Source organism: Odocoileus virginianus, chromosome 13 (genome assembly GCF_023699985.2).
Source record: "Odocoileus virginianus isolate 20LAN1187 ecotype Illinois chromosome 13, Ovbor_1.2, whole genome shotgun sequence".
NCBI classification, from domain to species: domain Eukaryota; kingdom Metazoa; phylum Chordata; class Mammalia; order Artiodactyla; family Cervidae; genus Odocoileus; species Odocoileus virginianus.
The window spans coordinates 62,771,263-62,794,488 of NC_069686.1; the positions used below are offsets into that span (position 1 = coordinate 62,771,263).

Here is a 23,226-nt window from a genome sequence, read left to right on the forward strand (position 1 = left end):
TTCACTGAGGTTCCCATATGGATCCAAGATTTCACCTGTGAATATTTCTGCTTCACGAAGACTATCTGCTTCCTCATACTAGCATCATTTAATATTCCAAGGACAAAGTGTCAGTCAAATTCAGAGAAAAATGAGTAGTTAGAATTAATAAGGGGAATGTTGATTTTTATTTATTAGTTTCCATTCTCCTTGTTATTCAAATAGACCCATGTACTCTAACCTCCCTACTCACCTTTGTCCGTTCAGCTCTGGCAGCTCTATCCCGCCCCTCTCCCCCTTCCTCCCTACTTCCCTCCCTCCCTCCATTCTCCTGACTAAAGCCATTCATCACCAGGGAAACACCCCCTCGGAAACACTGATTCCCCATCCTCAGCGTAACAGTAGACCATGTTGGAAGGTGATGCTGGTCTGTAGCCCGTGTCATTGCATATTTTGGAGATGAGCACTGTTTTGGGACACAAGGAGGGTTTGAGCTGTAGAAGCACTTGGAAAGGAAAAGAGAAGCTAATCAAGTTGTCAAATTTTCCCTTGAAGACAGACTAATTAAGTTGTCAAATTCTCTCTCTCAGAACACGTGAATACTGCAGTCTTACAAAACTGTGTCATTATCCACTAGAGGCGACACCCATTTTCTTCTTTTCGCATTCCAATTAGAAGGACTCACCAATCAGTTCAGTATTCACAAACATTGCATGTGATGGCTGACGAACATTTTGCAATATTGTATGTATGTCTAGATATAACACTGCAAAACACAATACTCTTCTGTACTTTGGCGTTTAGATAGACAGTGACTACCAGAATCACAAACAATTTTATATTTAGATGAATCATTAGATGAATTTAATTAAATTTTGAAAAAATAAAAAAAAGTTTTAAGTACTTTTGATTTTAAAATTTGGTATTTGTTACTTATAATTTTATGTTGCCCTAGCTTCAATAGATAATGTTACCTATTTTTGAAGAAAAAGAACTTCTTGGGAAATTTAGGAACAATAAGTTAAATTTTTCATTGACATGTTTGAAGAAAATAGATTCAAATTTTGTGTACATTGAATACAGTTCCATTTTTTAAAAAAATTCTTTCTATCATTACTAATGATGGAAAAGAAATGATGTACAAACCATTAACATATGGTTTTAATAAAATAAAGAGAATTAGAAAAGTAGAAAGAGGCAGGATTAGGGGTGAACAGTGGGGGCTTTCCATGTTCCACCAGTCAGAGTATTCACACAGTCATTTTTTAAAATTAAAATATACTGGGACTTCCCTGCCAGTCCAGTGGTCGGGACGTTGCCTTCCATTGCAGGGGGTGCTAGTCAGCTCCCGGGTTGGACAGCTAGGATCCCACATGCCTCATGGCCAAAAAACCAAAACATAAAACAGAAGCAATATTGCAACAAATTCAATAAAGGTTTAAAAAATGGTTCACATTGAAAAATAATAAAATAAAACTGAAATATACTTGATATACAATATTATGTTAATTTTAGGTGTACTGAAATTCATAGTGATCTGACATTTGCACACATTATGAAGTTATCACCATAAGTCTAGTAATCATCTGTCTCCATGCAAAGTTATTACCATATTATGAACCGTATCCCTTACCCTGTATGTTACATCCCTGCAGCTTATTTATTTTACGACTGGAGGTTTGTACCTGTTAATCCCCTTCACCTTTTCACATCCCTCTCCCTACTGGTTTGTCCTTTGACCTGTATGTTTTTATTTTGTTTATTTTGATTGTTTTATTTTTTAGATTCCGCATAGAAGTGAGATCCTTTCTTGTTTGTCTGATTTCCTTCACTTAGCATAATACTCTCTAGAGTCACTCGTGTTGTAGCAAATGGCAAGATTTCATTTTTTATGGCTAATATTCCATTGTCGACATATACCACAAATTCTTTACCAATCAGACACTTAGGTTCCTTCTATATCTTGGCTTTGGCTCAGTGGTAAAGAATCCATCTACCAATGCAGGAAATGCAGGAGGCTCCAGTGCGATCCCTGGGTGGGGGAGATGCCCTGGAGGAGGAAATGGCAACCCACTCCAGTATTCTTGCCTGGGTAATCCCATGGACAGAGGAGCCTGGAGGGCGATAGCCCATAAGGTTTCAAAGAGTCAGACACAACTTAGCACACATGCATATCCTGGCTACTATTGTAAATAAGACTGCAATAAATATTGATACGCATATATTTTTAAATTAGTGTCTTTGTTTTCTTCATGTAAATACCCAAAAGTGAAATTGCTGGATCATATGGTAGCTCTAGTTTTAGTCTTTTGAGCAGCCTCCACACTATTTTCCATAGTAGCTGGACCAATTTACACTCCCATCAATAGTACATGGTTCCATTTTCTCCATGTCCTCAACAGTTCAGTTCAGTCGCTCAGTCGTGTCTGACTCTGTGTGACCCCATGAATCGCAGCACGCCAGGCCTCCCTGTCCATCACCAACTCCCGTAGTCCACCTAAACCCATGTCCATTGAGTCGGTGATGCCATCCAGGCATCTCATCCTCTGTCGTCCCCTTCTCCTCCTGCCCCCAATCCCTCCCAGCATTAGGGTCTTTCCCAATGAGTCAACTCTTCGCATGAGGTGGCCAAAGTACTGGAGTTTCAGCTTCAGCATCAGTCCTTCCAATGAACACCCAGGACTGATCTCCTTTAGGATGGACTGGTTGGATCTCCTTGCAGTCCAAGGGACTCTCAAGAGTCTTCTCCAACATCACAGTTCAAAAGCATCAATTCTCAGCTTTCTTCACAGTCCAGCTCTCACATCCATACATGACCACTGGAAAAATCATAGCCTTGACTAGACAGACCTTTGTTGACAAAGTAACGTCTCTGCTTTTTAATATGCTATCTAGGTTGGTCATAACTTTCCTTCCAAGGAGTAAGCGTCTTTTAATTTCATGACTGAAATCACCATCTGCAGTGATTTTGGAGCCCCCCAAAATAAAGTCTGACACTGTTTTCACTATTTCCCCATCTATTTCCCATGAGATGATGGGACCAGATGCCATGATCTTAGTTTTCTGAATGTTGAGCTTTAAGTGAACTTTTTCACTCTCCTCCTTCAGGATCATCAAGAGGCTTTTTAGTTCCTCTTCACTTTCTGCCATGAGGGTGGTATTGTCTGCATATATGAGGTTATTGATATTTCTCCTGGCAATCTTGATTACAGCTTGTGCTTCCTCCAGCCCAATGTTTCTCATGATGTACTCTGCATATATGTTAAATAAGCAGGGTGACAATATACAGCCTTGATGTACTCCTTTTCCTATTTGGAACCAGTCTGTTGTTCCATGTCCAGTTCTAACTGTTGCTTCCTGACCTGCATACAGATTTCTCAAGAGACAGGTCAGATGGTCTGGTATTCCCATCTCTTTCAGAATTTTCCACAGCTTATTGTGATCCACACAGTCAAAGGCTTTGGCATATTCAATAAAGCAGAAATAGATGTTTTTCTGGAACTCTCTTGCTTTTTCAATGATCCAGTGGATGTTGGCAATTTGGTCTCTGGTTCCTCTGCCTTTTCTAAAACCAGCTTGAACATCTGGAAGTTCACGGTTCACGTATTGCTGAAGCCTGGCTTGGAGAATTTTGAGTATTACTTTACTAGCATGTGAGATGAGTGCAATTGTGCAGTAGTTTGAGTATTCTTTGGCATTGCCTTTCTTTGGGATTGGAATGAAAACTGACCTTTTCCAGTCCTGTGGCCACCGCTGAGTTTCCCAAATTTGCTGGCATATTGAGTGCAGCACTTTCACAGCATCATCCTTCAGGATTTGAAATAGCTCAACTGAAATTCCATCACATCCACTAGCTTTTTGTTCATAGTGATGCTTCCTAAAGCCCACTTGACTTCACATTCCAGGATGTCTGGCTCTAGGTGAGTGATCACACCATCATGATTATCTGGGTCATGAAGATCTTTTTTGTAAAGTTCTTCTGTGTATTTTTGCCACCTCTTCTTAATATCTTCTGCTTCTGTTAGGTCCACACCTTTTCTGTCCTTTATTGAGCCCATCTTTGCATGAAATGTTCCCTTGGAATCTCTAATTTTCTTAAAGAGATTTCTAGTCTTTCCCATTCTGTTGTTTTCCTCTATTTCTTTACATTGATCACTGAGGAAGCCTTTTTTTTCATCTCTCCTTGCTAGTCTTTGGAATTCTGCATTTAGATGGGAATATCTTTCTTTTTCTCCTTTGCTTTTCACTTCTCTTCTTTTCACAGCTATTTGTAAAGCTACCTCAGACAGCCATTTTGCTTTTTTTGCATTTCTTTTCCATGGGGATGGTCTTCAACAACACTTGTTATTTCTTGTCTTTTTGGTAATAGCCATTCTTTTTTTTTATCTGCATTTCGTTAATGATTAGTGATGTTGAACCACCTTTTCATATGCCTGTTGACTATCTGACTGTCTTTGGAAAAATGTCTATTTAAGTCCTCTGCCCATTTTTAAAATTGTGTTGGTTTTTTAAAATTGGGGTTGTCTGTTTGCTCAATATTCAGTTGCATGAATTTTTGTATATTTTGGATATCAGCCCCTTTTTGAATATATCATTTAAAAATATCTTTTCCCTTTCAGTAAGCTGTCTTTTCATTTTTGTGTGCAAAAGCTTTTTAGATTGATGTAGTCTTATTTGTTTATTTTTGCTTTTATTTCCCTTACCTGAAGAGAAAGATCCAGAAAAATATTGCTAAGGCATATGTCAAAGAATGTAATGCTATGTTTTTCCTTCTAGGAGTTTTATGGTTTCAGGTCATACATTTAGGTCTGATTCATTTTGAGTTTATTTTTGTATATGGTGAAATAGTTTGATTTGATTATTTTTCATGCAGCTGTTTAGCTTTCCCACACCATTTACTGAAGAGGCTGTCTTTTCCCTCTTGTATATTCTTGCCTCCTTTGTCATAGAATTGCTGACCATATAAGTGTGAGTTTATTTCTGGACTCTATCTTGTTCCACTGATCATTGTGTCTCTTTGTACCCAAACCATAGTGTTTTGATTACTGTAACTTTGCATGATACTTTGAAGTCAGGGAGAGTGATATTTCCAGCTTTGTTCTTTCTCAAGATGGAGATGAGTTAGGGATGCAAGGATGGTTTAACATCTGCAAGTCAATCAATGTGATAGCACATTAACGAAATGAAGAATAAAAATTACATAATCTTCTCAATAGACGCAGAAAAGGCTGATGAAATTCAAATCCATTCATGATAAAAACTCTCAAGAATGTTGGTTAGAGGGAGCATATTTTGACATTATAAAAGTCATATATGACACTCCCACAGCTAACATCATACTCTGGTAAAAAGCTGAAAGCATTTCCTCTAAGAGCTTTCACTGTATTCATCCATCCATTCCCCAAGTTTGGTGAGCATCTTTTTAATCATTACCTTGAACTCTTTAGATTGCTTGTCTCTACTTTGTTTAATTCTTTTTCTAATAGTGTGTTTTATTTTACTTTAACTTTTATTTATCTATTTAGCTGCATTAGGTCTTGGTTGTGGCATACAGGATCTTCCATCTTCATTGTGGCATACTGGATCTTTAGTTGTGGCAAGCGGGATTCAGCTTTCTGACCAGAGATCAGACAACGATCCTCTGCATTAAGAACACAGAGTCTTAGCGACTGGACCACAGGGGAAGTTCTGTTTAGTTCTTTTTTCTGAAGTTATGTCCTGTTTCTTTGTTTGGAACATATTCCTCCTGTCTCTACATTTTGTTCAACTCTGTGTTTATCTTTGTGTGTTAGGTAGGTCCGTTACGTTTCCCAATCTTGGAGAAGTGGCCTTGTGTGGATGTCTGATGAGGCCCAGCAGCATGCGCCTCTCTGGTCACCAGAGTGTGTGCTCTAGGGATGCCCTGTATGTTGGCTGTGAGGGTCCTACTCTTCTGGCATGCTGACTGCAGTGGGTGTGTTGGTAGGCAGGGCTGGCTCCTGGCCTGGCTGTCTGTGAGACCACGCCTTGTGTAATGGCCGTGGGCCACTGGAGGGCAGGGTAGGCTTCCTACATGGTTGGCTGTGTAGCTCAGGATGTCCTCGCGCTGGTGCTGGTCCAGTGGAGGATAGAGCTGGGTCTGCAACACTAACTGGCTAGAGAAAAGCTTCCAAGATGGTGTTTGCCAGCTCTGGTGTTTCATAGTAGACTGAACACCCCTCGATGGCTGTTGCCAACATCAGTGTCCATTGGGGTAAATCTCAGTTGCCTCCTGCCTCTCTGGGAGGCTCTTCAAGATCAACAAGTGTCAGACTCAGGCTACTTTCAAACTGCTGCCTCTCCACTGGGAATCACAATGGGTGAGATTTTGCATGCACCCTTTGTGAGCAGATTCTGTGTTTCCTGTAGTCCTCCAGTTCTCTTGAACATAAGCCCTGCTGGTTTTGAAAGCCAGATGTTCTTGGGGCTCCTCTTTCTAGTGTAGGGCTGGGGAACCCTCACTCAGAATTCTCACTCCTTGGGGAGGACCTCTGAGATTGTAATGTTCCTCCTTATGTGAGTTGCTGACTCAAGGGTGTGAATCCAGATAGTCTATGTCTCTATTCCCCCTACACATCTCGTTGTGTCTTTAATTGTGGAAAATCTTTTCTGCTGGTCAACAGGTTGTTCTCATAGATAGTTGATTTGTAAGTAGTATAATTTTGGCATACACTGATTGGTTGTGGTCTGTTAGTTGCAGGATATTTTCAGTGTTTGAATGTCCTCAGCAGAACTGCCCAATAGAAACAGAATGGGAGGCACATATATAACTAAAAATTTTATAGAAGTTACATTAAAAAAATAAAGAGAAACATTCAATTCTAATGAAATATTCTATTTAACTTATCAAGTAGTGACTAAGCTTATTATTAATGAGCTAATTGATCTTTCCTCTTTAGCCTTAGAAATCTGGTGTGTGTCTCACACCTGAGAGCATCTCCTCACAGGGACTGACCACACTGTGAGCGCTCAGTGGACACAGGGCCATGGCGATCGCGGTGGACAGGGCAGGTCTGGAGCCTCGTTTGGGATTCTGTCTGAGAAGCCTGAGAGATTTATAACCCTCTGCAGACAGGGTCCCATGAACGTTGTTCTCCCCGGCTTTCCTCCTGGGCTGCATGGTCAGTTAGCTCTCATTCACTGCTGTCACAAAGTCAAATCCACAGGGTGAGTGGCCACCCTGAATTTATTTCTCAGAGGATTTGCAGCTCCTACAAGCTAACAGACCAGAGGAACTGGAGCCCCAGTCACGGAGGAGATAAAAAAGTATCCAAAGACCCTTGGCCCACAGATTTTTGCCAACAGACAATTCTCCATATCCCAGTAATGGTTCCACGGAAGCCAAAAATTGGAAACACTTTGTTTTCACAATTGGGCTTCCTTGATGGTTCAGATGGTAAAGAATCTGCCTGCAATGCAGCAGACTTGGGTTCAATCCCTGGGTTGGGAAGATCCCCCGGAGAAGGGAATGGCTACTCACTCCAGTGTTCTTGCCTGGAGAACCCCATGGACAGAGGAGCCTGGTGGGCGACAGTTCATAGGGTCGCAAAGAGTTGACTGAGAGACTAACACTTTCAGTTTCATTTTATTTCACAATGACGTTGATTATCTCAAAAGGATAACACCTGAATGAGAGTCTTTACCATCCTGTTGAGATGGAAAAAACAGTACTTCTGAAATGACATTCCAGTAGGAATCCTCTGGTTCTGAAGAAAGTGAAAGAAAGTCAAAGAAGGTGCCAGGAATTGGAATTTTGAACTTGACTGCTGAGGAATAAAGATCAGAATTTCAACTTGGAATGTGCTAAAGCCACCGATGTCTCTCAGCATTTGCTGTGGCCACTTTCATTTTACACAGTTAAATCTTCCTTCCCTAATTTTACCTGTGTTCTGCTGAATGATCATATTCCTTGGAGCTTGATTTAGAAATAAATAGAATGGTTAACAACTGGCCTTTGAGTCAGTAGAACTTATTTTTTCTTCTTGTAGTGGGATGATCATGGCAGGATATTTCCTCATGGCCAGGAAATAGGTAAACATGTTTTCCCATGTGTAAGGAGAGAAATAATCATAGTTCTTATTTCCTAAATTTTCATGAGGATTCAAAAAATAATACACATGATGCATTTAGCACAGTGACTGCCATGTCAAATTAAATAAATGTTGACTGCTATTAACATCTTGAGCATTTGTATCTAACTGGTTGACCAACTGTAGGTTGATGTAAATCTACTTCTTGGTATATGGAACTGATTTATTTCTAAGTAAAAATCTTGACACCCCAACAATTTGATTCTGTCTCATTTGAATGAAGGTGAATCAGCCCAAGGTTGACCAGGTTTTTCCACCTATTTACTTTTTTCTCCCTATTTTCTTTGTCCTCCTTTTCTTCTCTTCACTATTATCTTCTCAGTTTCTCTCTCCTCTCCACCCCCACTTTTTTTTTTTAAACATTTTAAAACTTTTAATTTGTGCTAAAAAATACCTGCATTCCAGTATTTAAACATTGTAACAAAAAGGAAATGGCACTCTAAGCTGCACTTCACAGCCCACAGGACATCATGGACCAGCTTGTTTTTTACTCTAGAGTTCAGTCGGACTACCCAACTCCCTCCTTCACCAACAATTTTTTTCCTTCCAGTCAGACAGGCAGATGAGAGAGGCAGGCCGTGGCCTACACATTGTTAGTAGCTCTCCTTTCTTTATGTGCAAGAGGATGGCACAGTCATTTAAACTTGAGCCAACCTCTTTGTCTCCTGCAAAGCTAAGCAGCTAAAAGAGGTAAAATAAGAAGGCATCGCTTGTGGAACGTACAGTGTATACTGGCAGCGCATGCCTCATTACGACTTGCCTGCTTGCTCATCCCCTTCAGTAGTTTCTTTTGAAGGCAGGGGATTTTTCTCTTGCATTTCTGCTTTCTTCAATTTCGATTTGTCGGACTTCTCAATCTCAGCCATATTGGGTTTGTCAGACATGGTTTCAGAGGGAGCAGAGCGAGCTGCGAAGGAGAGAAATACAGTCTGCAATGGCTGATGAGAGCTCTCCTTCCCTCTCTTTCTTAGTTATTTTCAGCAGTGACTTAGGGATACTGGTACCCTCAGTGGGCACTGCCTGCCTGCCAGGGCAAGTGCTGAGATGACTCTTAAATGATGCCTTTGCATGTTGGTTCTTTTTTTTTTTTTTTGGCTTGTTTCTTTTCTTGTAGATAATGGCCATGCAGTAATCCTGAGATGAGAGCTGAGACCTTCAGTTGACTCAGTGTGGGTTTTCCAGAAATAGTCCCTGATGATGCGCTAGATGATGATAACTGAAGGCAGGAATGCTCTGTTTATAAATTTGTCGCAGGGCTCACCTGCACCATCACCCTGGCCTGGCCCCAGCCTCGCTGTGAAGCTGTCATAGTCCTCCTCTGCAGGGACACCTGTGGCAGATGTGACGCTGGAACAGGACGATAGAGAGGCTGCTCTGGGAATAAACGCAGGGGGCAGGGCCATCCAGAAGTGCTGTCTCAGTGAGGCCGCAGGTAACTAGGAGGCTGGCAGGGGCACAGGCAGCAGAACTGGGGGTGCTGAGGTCCAGTGGGGACTGAAAGAGCACAGCCAAGGATACAGGTGAGACCCAAAGCCAAATGTCAGGCTGCAACCAGGTGTGCGAGAGCCCTCGGGGTCAGAGGTCAAGGGGAGCCAGGGGTCAAAAGTCAGGGGTGTAACTTCATCAGCTGTTTCCTTAGACAGGTGGCCTCCATCATGTTTCCTGCTGGGCAAGATGCTGATCATGCATGTGACAGATCAGGGTATGGAGGTGGGTGGAGTTATCGGCTTGAGTGGTATGGGATCGAGTGAAGGCAGAGTTGGACATTTTGGTGGAAGAGTTGGTGTCAGATGTTGTTACAGGCTGAATGTTTGTGTCTCCCCCCAGACTCGTATGTTGAAGCCCTAAACCCTCATTGTGATTACATTTGAAGATTAGGTCTTTATGGAGGTGATAAGTGTCCTTATAAGAAGAGAAAGACCTCTCCCTCTCTTTCTCCTCCTTGTCAACATACAGCCCAGAGGCAGCCAGCTACAACTTAAGAACAGGGCTCTCACCAGATCCCATCATGCTGGTGTTCTGATCTCAGACTTCAGGGCTCCAGAGCCATGAGAAATACATTTTTTGCTGTTTATAAGTCACCCAGTCTATGATATTTTGTTATGAAAGCCATAGCCCTAGGCTAAAGTAGTTGTAAGGTTTGGTTTTGGGGGTGTGTGGAGAAGGGAAGGTGTGTGCCCTTGGAGACACAGGCAGTGAGGGTGAGCTGTCATAGAGTTCCAGTCAAGACTAGCATCTCCAGGAAGGGGATGTAGAAAAGCAAGATGGGGTCCCAGTGCCAAAGATATTTGGGAGACCACCAAAGGCAAAACAAATACTTTCCCCAAAGCAACTGAGTTTCCTTGGGACACAAGATCCAAATAGCAAGATAACTTGGGCCAATCAGTGAGGCTGGTCGCATCTCTTTAAACTTGAACTGGAGAGCCTGAGTGGGAAGGGAAAGAAGAGGAGGATAAAGTATACCCAGATACAGAGAAAGTAGAGTACAGAGGTTGAGCATGAACAAGGACTGACAGCTAAAATTTTTGTCTATTGAAGAGTGAAACCTGTAGAAAGGATCTAAGAGAGAGAAGCCCAGATCTGTGAATGGCTGGACCCTTTCTTTCATCCAGGTGTTGTTAAAGTATCTGTTGATCATTGTTTGATAAAATGTAATATCTCACTGTGTATATGTGTATCTATATATAATACCTATATATGTATGCATGCACACATAATGTACAGATGTGTATATCATGTAATATATATACAGACTTATTTATTGATATGTGTATATATATTTCCCCATCAGGAGGCCCATGGTCTGTGCTCAGGCAATAGTGTAGTCAGTGGATTAATCCCCATATGGAGGCAGAACCTGGCTAATAGAATCCATTGGGATCTATGAGTCTGGAATCTGTTCCTTAAAGGAAAGAGGACAGACTTTGTATTCTCAGAACTCGCATGTTCCTTGGCTGCTCTCCTGAAAGTCTGGGCTGGAGACGGTGTTGGGAGGGCCTGAATTTCCATTCAGAGGGCATCTGTGTGCACATGTATGGGACCCAGTGTTCACAGGCCACCCCAAGTCCATCTTTTCTCCCAGAGATTGAGTGGGATTCCTTGGTCTGGAATGTCTCTGCCTAGTCATAGGATCCCACCTTCTCTGGGATTCTCCTTTCTGTGTGTGCAGGCCACCATTCTGCTCCTGTTCCTGGTCCTGTCTCTGATAATGCTGAAGCTGAGTAGGACCCAGCGGGGCTCCTGTGTATGGAAGCTTTTCAAGCAGTTGCTAATCAGGGAAGGGAGGGGATGAAGAGAATAGGGAGGAGCAGTCAAGATAAAATAGTGCAGCCTTGGGGCAGGGTCCTAGATCCGTCTCGACTGGTACACATAACAGTATCTTTGAGCTTTTTTTAATAGAACTAAAACCCCTGACAAAAGGAAGATGTTAGCATTCTTCATTCCAGAGAAGATCACAGTTTAATCAATTTGAGAACCATAGAAACTCATCAGGAGACCACTTGAGGCCAGATTAAAGAGATACAGGCCCTGCAAACACCCTGATCCTTATTAGCAACCCTGCCCTTGAACCATCCTATAAAACTATAGGATTCGTGAACTACAGGTTCATCCTAGAAAACTCCTCACCAAATCTTCCTGGGTTGGGACACAGTTTTTTAGGGCAGGAGCCTGCCGTGTCCCTCTTTGCCTGGCAAAGTAATAAAACTATTCTTTTCTGCTTCACCCAAATTCTCTGAGTTTTGATTAGGCACCTGTGCAGAGCAGCTGAGTTTTGGCCTCCGTACTGCGGAGCTGGTTTATTGTGAGCCTGCCATGCACTGGCCACTGTTCTCAGCATGCGATGTGTATTGGAGTGCTTAATCTTTACTGCCACTCAAGAGGCAGCGTCTTTCCACTCAGGAGAACCTGGGGGCAGGGAGGTGCAGTGCCCGCTGGAGGTTGTGCAGGTAGCTCATGGGACAGGCAGGATGAAGAACCATCATGGACCACAACCCCTGTTACTCAGCCCTTCCTGCCCCTTCTCATCTCTTCTTTGCTCTCTGCCTCAGTTTACAGGGACCAGGGATCTGCCTTTAGACCAAGTGGCTGCCGGGGTGATGATGAAGGGAGCAAAGCAGATCAGCAAATGGTCCTTTGGCTCTGAAGGGAAGGAGAGAGGTGAGGCCACGCTGATTCCTTAATTTCTCTTGGAGTCATAAATAGAAACCACAAGGAGGCATCGTCTTCTGGCTCAAGTGGAAAAACCTTAGTTGACCTGTGTATGTGTGCGTGTGTACACATGCGTTTATGCTTCCCACTAACAAACACAGGGCTGGGAGAGCCAGACTCTGCTAAAGACTGGAGGAGCTCACAGGCCCCATATCAGCAAGGAACTTCTGTCCATCTTGGGAAATAGGATTTGATTTGAATCCAGCTTGACCCTGTACCTGTTGTGGGAATGCGGACAGTGACTCAACCACTCTGAGATTTCGTCTTCTTATCTGGAAAACGACAATGGATACAATGTAGAGATGCTTGGAAGACCAGAGGATCTGTGGATGTAGGGCTTGGAGCCCCATCCTAGTGGGTGGCAGGTGTTCATAGTCGGCATCTGTCGAATCTGCCTGCCCAACGTCCCTTGTCTATCCCCTGTCTATCCGTTCAGTTCAGTTCTGTCACTCAGTCGTGTCCGACTCTTTGCGACCCCATGAATCGCAGCACGCCAGGCCTCCCTGTCCATCACCAACTCCTGGAGTTTACCCAAACTCATGTCCATTGAGTCGGTGATGCCATCCAACCATCTCATCCTCTGTCATCCCCTTCTCCTCCTGCCCTCAATCCCTCCCAGCATCAGGGTCTTTTCCAATGAGTCAACTCTTCTCATGAGGTGGCCAAAGGATTGGAGTTTCAGCTTCAGCATCAGTCCTTCCAATGAACACCCAGGACTGATCTCCTTTAGGATGGACTGGTTGGATCTCCGTGCAATCCAAGGGACTCTCAAGAGTCTTCTCCAACACCACAGTTCAAAAGCATCAATTTTTTGGCACTCAGCTTTCTAAACAGCCCAACATGACCACATCCATACATGACCACTGGAAAAACCATAGCCTTGACTAGACGGACCTTTGTTGGCAAAGTAATGTCTCTGCTTTTTAATATGCTGTCTAGGTTGGTCATAACTTTCCTTCCAAGGAGTGAACGTCTTTTAATTTCAAGACTGAAATCACCATCTGCAGTAATTTTGAAGATCCCCAAAATAAAGTCAGCCACAGTTTCCACTGTTTCCCCATCTATTTGCCATGATGTGATGGGGCTGGATGCCATGATCTTAGTCTTCTGAATGTTGAGTTTTAAGCCAACTTTTTCACTCTCCTCTTTCACTTTTATCAAGAGGTTCATTAGTTCTTCACTTTCTATCATAAGGGTAGTGTCGTCTGCATATCTGAGGTTATTGATATTTCTCCTGGCAATCTTGATTCCAACTTGTGCTTCTTCCAGCCCAGTGTTTCTCATGATGTACTCTGCATATAAGTTAAATAAGCAGGGTGACAATATACAGCCTTGATGTACTCCCTTTCCTATTTGGAACCAGTGTGTTGTTCCATGTACAGTTCTAACTGTTGCTTCCTGACCTGCATACAGGTTTCTCAAGAGGCAAGTCAGGTGGTCTGGTATTCCATCTCTTTAAGAATTTTCCACAGCTATTGTGATCCACACAGTCAAAGGCTTTGGCATAGTCAATAAAAGCAGAAATAGATATTTTTCTGGAACTCTTTGCTTTTCCGATGATCCAGTAGGTGTTGGTAATTTGATCTCTGGTTCCTCTGCCTTTTCTAAAACCAGCTTGAACATCTGGAGGTTCATGGTTCATGTACTGCTGAAGCCTGGCTTGGAGAATTTTGAGCATTACTTTCCTAGTGTGTGAGATGAGTGCAATTGTGCAGTGGTTTGAACATTCTTTGGCATTGCCTTTCTTTGGGATTGGAATGAAAACTGACCTTTTCCAGTCCTATGGCCACTGCTGAGTTTTTCAAATTTGCTGGCATATTGAGTGCAGCACTTTCACAGCATCATCTTTTAGGATTTGAAATAGCTCAACTGGAATTCCATCACCTCCACTAGCTTTGTTCATCATGAAGCTTCCTAAGGCCCACTTGACTTTGCATTCTAAGATATCTGGATCTAGGTGAGTGATCACACCATCGTGATTATCTGGGTTGTGAAGATGTTTTTTTACAGTTCTTCTGTGTATTTTTGCCACTTCTTCTTAATATCTTCTGCTTCTGTCAGGTCCCTACCATTTCTGTCCTTTATTGAGCCCATCTTTGCATGAAACTTTCCCTTGGTATCTCTAATTTTCTTGAAGAGATCTCTAGTCTTTCTCATTCTGTTGTTTTCCTCTGTTTCTTTGCACTGATCACTGAGGAAGGCTTTCTTATCTGTCCTTGCTATTCTTTGGAACTCTGCATTCAAATGGGTATATCTTTCATTTTCTCTTTTGCTTTTTACTTCCCTTCTTTTCACAGCTATTTGTTAAGGCCTCCTCAGACAGCCATTTTGCCTTTTTGCATTTCTTTTTCTTAGGGATGGTCTTGATCCCTGTCTCCTGTAGAATGTCACGAACCTCCATCCATAGTTCATCAGGCACTTTGTCTATCAGATCTAGTCCCTTAAATCTATTTCTCACTTCCACTGTATAGTCATAAGGGATTTGATTTAGGTCATACCTGAATGGTATAGTGGTTTTCCCCACTTTCTTCAATTTCAGTCTGAATTTGGCAATAAAGAGTTCATGATCTGAGCCATAGTCAGCTCCCTGTCTTGTTTTTGCTGACTGTATAGAGCTTCTCCATCTTTGGCTGCAAAGAATATAATCAATCTGATTTCAGTGTTGACCATCTGGTGATGTCCATGTGTAGAGTCTTCTCTTGTGCTGTTGGAAGAGAGTGTTTGCTATGACCAGTGCTTTCTCTTGGCAAAATTCTATTAGCCTTTGCCCTGCTTCATTCCGTACTCCAAGGCCAAATTTCTCTGTTACTCCAGGTGTTTCTTGACTTCCTACTTTTGCATTCCCGTCCCTATAATGAAAAGGACATCTTTTTTGGGTGTTAGTTCTAAAAGGTCTTGTAGGTCTTCGTAGAACCATTCAACTTTAGCTTCTTCAGCATTACTGGTCAGGGCATAGACTTGGATTCCCATGATATTGAATGGTTTGCCTTGGAAACGAACAGAGATCATTCTGTCATTTTTGAGATTGCATCCAAGTACTGCATTTTGGACTCTTTTGTTGACTATGATGGCTACTCCATTTCTTCTAAGGGATTCCTGCCCACAGTAGTAGATACAATGGTCGTCTGAGTTAAATTCACCCATTCCAGTCCATTTTAGTTCGCTGATTCCTAGAATGTCGACGTTCACTCTTGCCATCTCCTGTTTGACCACTTCCAATTTGCCTTGATTCATGGACCTAACATTCTAGGTTCTTATGCAACATTGCTCTTTACAGCATCAGACCTTGCTTCTATCACCACTCACATCCACAACTCGGTGTTGTTTTTGCTTTGGCGCCATCCCTTCATTCTTTCTGGAGTTATTTCTCCACGGATCTCCAGTAGCATATTGGGCACCTACCGACCTGGGGAGTTCATCTTTCAGTGTCCTATCTTTTTGCCTTCTCATACTGTTCATGGGGCTCTCAAGGGAAGAATACTGAAGTGGTTTGCCATTCCCTTTTCCAGGGGACCACATATTGTCAGACCTCTCCACTATGACCCGACAGTCTTGGGTGGCCCCACACGGCATGGCTCAGTTTCATTGAGTTAGACAAGACTGTGGTCCTGTGATCAGATTGGCTAGTTTTCTGTGATTATGGTTTCAGTCTGTCTGCCCTCTGATGCCCTCTCTCAGTGCCTACCATCTTACTTGGGTTTCTCTGACCTTGGACGTGGGGTATCTCCTCTCGGCTGCTCCTGCTCTGCGCAGCTGCTGCTTCTTGTCCATGCTCCATCCAAGTCCCCCTTTCAAATTCCTGTTCCCCTGCCCTCTCACTCAGAGGTGGGTGAGTGACCCTGGTCTCGTCTCGACCATCAGAGTCACAGAATTTGGTCCAGGACTGGGCATGAAATACCATGCAGGACAAATAGAATTAAATTCTGAAAGTTTTGTGGGAATGACTTGCACAGAGAAGACTTGGTCATGAGCTGCTGGTGGCTGTCTGGGACCCACATAAACAGAGCCTGCCTGAGAATAAAGCTGACACGTGAGAGAAGAGTATACATCCGGAAAGAGACACAATCTGATAGCATCCTCAGGCCCAGGATCCAGCTGTGCTGCAGTAAGATATGCCCTTGCATTTCCCAGGAACACGAGCCAACAAACTCCCATTTACTAGCTCAACCACTCACAAAAAGTGTGGTGGTCCAGTCAGTGTTCAGAACTATTGAAAGTGCTCAGAGAGTCCTTTCCCCACACCCTGCCCTCTGCATCTCTTCCATATGGCTATTCCTGAGTTATATCCGTTCACAGTAAACCAGTAATCTGGTAAATAACATGTTTCTCTGACTTCTGTGAGCTGCTCTAGAAAATTAACTGAACTCAAGGAGAGGATCATTGGAACCTCTAACTTAAAACCTTTGGTGAGAAGCGCAGGTGCCAGCCTGTGATTGGCATCTGAGGTAGAGGGAACTGTCTTGTAGGTATGTGCATACGCGTATGCTCAAGTGTGTCCAACCAACCTCTTTGAAACCCCATGGACTGTAGCCCTCTGCCCATGGGATTTTCCCAGTAAGAATGCTGGAGTGGGTTACCATTTCCTCCTCCAGAGGATCTTCCCAACCCAGGAACCAAACCCACATCTTCTGAGTCTCCTGCAGTGGGAGGTGGATTTCTTTTTACCACCGCGCCACTTGGGCAGCCTCAGTCTTGTGGGACTGAGCACTTACCCTGTGGCATCTGATGCCGTCTCCAGGTATACCATGTCAGAACCGAGTTGAATTGTAGGACACTCTGCTGGTGCTGGAGGATTTCCTGTCGGGGTGAAAAAATCCATGCACACACATTGGAACTGGGTGCAGAACCCTTAGGAGCCAAGCTCGGTATGTTAAACGAAGCATCTCAGTCCAGTCTTGGAGTGATGTGCTCAGTTGCTCCGTCATGTGTGACTGCGACACCATGGACTATATAGCCCACCAGTCTCCTCTGTTCGTGGAATGTTCCTGGCAAGAATACTGAAGTGGGTTGCTATTTCCTCCTCCAGGGGAGATTCCCCACTCAGGGATCAAACCCAGGGATCAAATCCTGAATCTCTTGAATTGGCAGACAAATTCTTTCCCACTGAGCCACCTGGGCAGCCTCATCTTAGAGTAAAGCTGCTGCTGCTGCTAAGTCGCTTCAGTCGTGTCCGACTCTGCGACCCCATAGATGGCAGCCCACCAGGCTCCCCCGTCCCTGGGATTCTCCAGGCAAGAACACTGGAGTGGGGTGCCATTTCCTTCTCCAGTGCGTGAAAGTGAAAAGTGAAAGTGAAGTCGCTCAGTCGTGTCTGACTCTTAGCGATCCCATGGACTGCAGCCCACCAGGTTCCTCCGTCCATGGGATTTTCCAGGCAAGAGGACTGGAGTGGGCTGCCATTGCCTTCTCCAGTCTTAGTGTAATAGGGAAGAACAAATTTGACTCCGTATTAGCTCCATTTCTTTTACTTTAACCTTTGTGTTCTTTTGCTTTTGCTGTGAATTAAGAACGTTGCCTATAGCCTGAAATTTACAAGATACTCCATTCTCAAAGCTCTGATTTTTAAAGGTATAACATTTTCCCATTCATATAGAGATAAAAAGTTGCAGAATGGAGAATCATACTTGTCTTCTTGTAGGTTTGCAGGAACATCGTGACCTGACCTCCCTGGATAGATGCCGGAACAAAGGGTTCCTGCACCAAGAAGTTTGCAAGAACCCACCACACTCCTTCATCTTGCCTTGAAAAGTGCTTTGCTGAAGCTCTTTGGGGAGTTTGGGATTTGTGTGTGTGCGTGTAAGCTCGCATTTTCCTTGTGCTCCTGCAATAAGGCTTTCTCTGTTCCAAACTCCATCGTTTCTGTTTGTTTGGCCTCATTGTGCTTTGGGCACATGAACTTGTGTCAAGTAACAATTTGTCCATCATCGACACCTGGTCCATCATTGATGGAAGCCCTGGTCAACAGTTACTTTTTCTGGTCTCATTTTCCCATTTGTAAAAGAGGTGGTTGTTCCAGGAAAATTTTCCAGGTCGTTTCAGGTGAAACATTCTTGCCTCATTCAGGGGAATTTATGGCCCCAGTTACAGGCAGTGGAAATTTTTCTGGCAGCACCTCTCAGGACCTCTTCCCTGGGGTTGAGCGCCCGCCTCCCTCTATTTGCTAGCATCTGCCCCAGTCTCCTGCTTCTGGTTGCGTGCTGCTGCGTGCGTAGCTAGGCGGCCATGTGCTGAATGGGCAGGGCACAAGAGTTCCATTGCCCATCTCTGATTAGCATGGCTATGCCCCTTAATCCAGACGCCAGGCAGAGACTATGTTTGATGGCTGGCATGCCGGTGGGTTGATTGGAACTGTGTCAGGGATGACCCCAGGAAAGTAGAATCCTCTGGCTCACTGCCTGCTGAGTGGAGATGAAGAAGAAGAGGTGGAGGCCACGCAGATCCGGCAAACTAAGTGACCAGCACGTCTGTTAAGGTGCCAGGCTTTCAGCTGGAAAGACCTTCACATTGCTCTTGCTACTGTGTATTTGTTTGGCCTGTGGAGACCGTGCAGACCTAACGGCGCTGACACTTGAGTTGAGGGTACTCACGGGGATCGTGACAGCCATGGGAGGGAGTGAAGACAAAACAGTTCTGAGGACGGACGGCTGAGACTGAGAAGGCTGTTTTTTACCCTCACTAATGACCCTAAAATTGACTCAGTGGTCCAGAAACTCCAAAAGTAAAGCCATTAGTCACAATGTTGTCAGAGTGAAGAAAGAAAGAAAGAAGACGACGTGCGGATCATTTTGGAGCTGATTCCACACACATGCCCATTTTGCACGCCTGAGTGCCCGGGCCAGGCTGCCTGGTGTAATTATTGTTTGCTCTGCATGAGATTAAGGCAGGCACATGACCAGCACATCTGAGTGTCAGCCAAGAGCCAGTGCCCAGCTGAGAAGTATGGCTCTCATTTTCTCTGTGGGGAAGGACCGGGCTGGTGACTGTGTTGTTGAGCCATCATCCCATCAGTTTGGAGGGCTGTGGAGTACAGTCACCAACGGTGAGGCAGAAAAGGCCCCAGAGGGTCACAGTGAGGACATCTCCAGGTTGAGAGGGAGAAGGAGAAGAAAATGATAAAACAGGAATGTTGGGGCTCCAGTCACACCCCTTCCTGGGGGCGGGGACCTGCTGTCCTGTACTTGCTGTGATTCCTCTGAGACTGTAAATTCACAGAGGCGAGGTTCTTGTTTTCCCTTTGCAATACCAGTAACAATAACAGTAACAACAGTTCTTTTAAAATTTTTATTTTATTTAAGTATAGTTGATTTACAAAGTTGTGTTAACTTCTGCTGTCCAGCAAAGTGATTCAGTCACATATATCTATTTCATATTCTTTTCTGTTATGGTTTATCACAGGATATTGAACATAGTTCGCTATGCTATACAGAGGGGTCCATTCTATATACAATAGTTGGCATCTGTTAACCCCAAACTCCCAGTCCGTCCCTCCCCCACAGCCACAGGTCTGGTCTCTATGTCTGTGAGTCTGTTTGGTAGATAAGTTCATTTGTGTCATATTTTAGATTCCACATATAAGTGATTTGAATGAATCACTATTTTGTGATAGCTCCTGGGATGTGCTGGGCCCCGTATGTGAGTTAGTTCTGCAGAGCAGAAACCCATTAACATTCCTCTCAGGTCAGTGGGAGCGTGGATGTGTAAACAGATAATTAGAATGCCAGGGGTAACTGCTGGACCACAGGGGCCCAGAAGGCTGAACATGAGTCTACTTTAGTGGCATTCATAAGACTGAGCAGAATCCTTAGTCATTGACTGAAAAACTCTTCCTACGTGATTAAATTCAATTTGTAGGCTAATTGCCTATCTACTCACAAAGCCAGTTTTTGGAAAAAGAAGGTGAGAAGGTTTCAGTGGGGGATGAGAGGTATCGTTTATTAGGTACCTATAGTAAGGAGCCTCTTATAGTACAGATTTTTAACAGTGAACAAGAGACTCAGTGAGGTTAAGTGACTCGCCCAAGGTCACACAGCCAGGAAGTGTGCCAGTCAGAATTTCAGTCTAGGTTGGACTGACTTGAGAGCTGACTTTTGAAAATATTTTTAAGCTTATTTTTAATTGGCGAGTGGTTGCTTTGCAGTATTGTATTAGTTTCCACTGCAGAATAGTCTGAATCACCCATATGTGTACATATATCTCCTTCCTCTTGCGCCTCCCTCCCACCCCTCCGCCCCATCCTAGCCCACTAGGTCGTCACAGAGCATTGCTGACTCTTAAGATACACTATGAAACTGGGCCTCGTTGCAAATATACACTGCCTCAGGCCAGAGCTCCTAGCCCCAGGTGGCCATTGAGCGGTTGAACTGTGGCTACTAAGATTGAACTAAAATTTTACTTTTATGGAATTTCAAATAATTTAAATTAAAGGTAAAAACCCTGATACTTTATTTAGTTACCAAACTTTTATGTACATTTACAATAACTTGGGTATGTGAATCTGTTCTTCTCTATTCAAATTTGATAAATGCTAAATAGGGATCAAGTATTTCTTCTAAAAAAAATATTTAGTGTCTATTTATTTATTTATTTTGAATTATTCTTAAAATCGAAGTATAGTTAATTTGCAATATGTGAGGATCAAGTATTTCTTTTTTTAAACCAACATCCATTTATTTGAATGAAAAAAAACCTCTGTATTCTATATTCTCCAGAAAGATTTACTATAGAAACGAATACACTATATGAACTCTGTCTGCCTAATTTCACTACGATAAAGACAGCATGTGACTTCTAGTTCCTACAGAAGGTGAACTGAAAAGCATAGGTGCAAACAGACTGTATGAGCAAGCCTGAGCATGTGCGCATGTGCGCAAATGCGGTTAAAAACTTTAGCGAGCAACTGCATTTAAATTTTTTAAGATGCCTGACCCTAGGTTGTGGCGAACTCTAAGAAAAAACCATGGGTTGTCACTAGTTTTATCTGCAGAAAAAATTTGCTACGAGGATCAAGTATTTCTGATGCAAATTTAATGTCTTCATGGAGCTGTCCCTTAAGTGTAAAATACATCCCAAATTTTGGAAACACGCTGGTTACATGTTGAGATGATGGATATGTAAAGGATTAAATAAAAACTGCTTTAAAGGTACATGTCACCACTTGAAGTGGCCATTAGAAATCTTGACACGTGACTTGAATTCTATTTCTCTTGGACGGTGTTGCTCTAAGCCAGAGTTTTAAATAAATAAATGAACTTCGTTAGCTCCTCAGGGCTCCTGGATGCAGGACAAGGTAGCAGCAAAAGACATTCCAAAAATGTTTCTATTTTTCTATCTTAGCTGACCTGGCTAAGACCATTGAGTCATCAGAATTGTGGAGGCCTAAAGAATCCAAGGAGATCCAACCAGTCCATCCTAAAGGAGGTCAGTCCTGGCTGTTCATTGGAAGGACTGATGTTGAAACTGAAACTCCAGTACTTTGGCCACCTCATGCGAAGAGTTGACTCCTTGGAAAAGACCCTGATGCTGGGAGGGATTGGGGGCAGGAGGAGGAGGGGATGACAGAGGATGAGATGGCTGGATGGCATCACCAACTCAATGTGCATGAGTTTGAGTAAACTCCGGGAGTTGGTGATGGACAGGGAGGCCTGGCGTGCTGCGATTCATGGGGTCGCAAAGAGTCGGACACGACTGAGAGACTGAACTGAACTGAAAGAATCCACCTGGAATGCAGAAGACAAGGAGACATGGGTTTGATACTTGGGGTGGGAAGATCCCCTGGAGTAGGAAATGGCGACCCACTACAGTATTCTTGCCTGGGAAACTCCACGGACAGAGGAACTTGGTGGGCTACAGCCCATGAGGTTATAGTCGGACGTGACTGAGTACACACACGGTTGCAATGACTGTATACAGAAGAAGAACACCAGTTCCCGTGGTGTCTTCCAGAGAGGCCAGTGCAAGGCCAGAGGTCTATGGCACAAGACGTAGAGCAGCTTAGGGCGATGCCCAGATGGGCAGGAGAGCAGGAAGTGAAAGAAATTGATGATGACTCTCGGTGTGGTCTAAGAGATAGTTTTAGCAGAAGCTTTCAAAGCCCAGATGATTCACGCCCACATACCCATAAGAGCCCAATCAAAAGCTGTGAGGCTCCATATCACCTGAGAGCATAGCCGATTCCAGAAACAATTTAGGCTTCGCTATTCCAGCTGATTTGAGGGTTTTACTTTTGTCTGAGTCTATTATTACAAAGGTTTTCTGTCTGACTTTTCCATTACTACTCTATTTGTGAAGCTCAGATTCAATATTTAAAGCCTGAATTTTCCTTTCATACCAAACTTTAGTGACAGAGTAATTCAGATGGATTTGAGGGGAGAGAGGGAAATGAAATGAGGTAAACTTTAAAGTTAATGAAGAAAACACCAGTGATATTGGGTGAGCATTGAGTTATTTTGAAAGTTTTGGAAAAAAAAGAATTGCAGTTGGTATTCCGATTTTCTCTTGAGGCTGTTTTTGGTACTTTTCTGAAGTGCTTGCCTCTATAGCATTATTAAAGCTATTGCTCAGGATTTTAATGTCTGCACATTAATGGTTTTTTCCCCCCCAAGGCTGAGGAGTGGAGGAGGGAGGGAGACACACACACGGACAAAGAGAGAGAGAAAGAGAGAGAGGTAAATTAATCTTGGAGTAAGGATGGCTTTAGACTCTTAGCATTGGCTGATTTAATATTTGTGATTTCAAATATTGATTTGCAAAGCACTCCAGAAGGACCTCTAGCACACAGTGTTTGGTCACTTTCAGAAGCAAACTGTGAATAGAGAGCAGTATGACGCTGACCTTGAGGAACTCGTGAGTGAGACCAGCCAAGCCCTTGTCGGCACAGCTCCCTTTCATCTCGGTGTTTTTGGAGGACATAATAACCTTCATTGGAGGTTTA

At 43.4% G+C, this 23,226-nt stretch overlaps 1 protein-coding gene across 1 annotated transcript; it reads right to left on the minus strand.

Annotated features, from left to right (window-relative positions):
* Window positions 1-8,836: 8,836 nt before the first annotated feature.
* Window positions 8,837-8,971, minus strand: LOC110141329 (thymosin beta-4-like). The gene has a single exon (XM_070475838.1). The coding sequence runs from the start codon at window positions 8,969-8,971 to the stop codon at window positions 8,837-8,839; it is 135 nt and encodes a 44-aa protein (XP_070331939.1).
* Window positions 8,972-23,226: the final 14,255 nt, after the last annotated feature.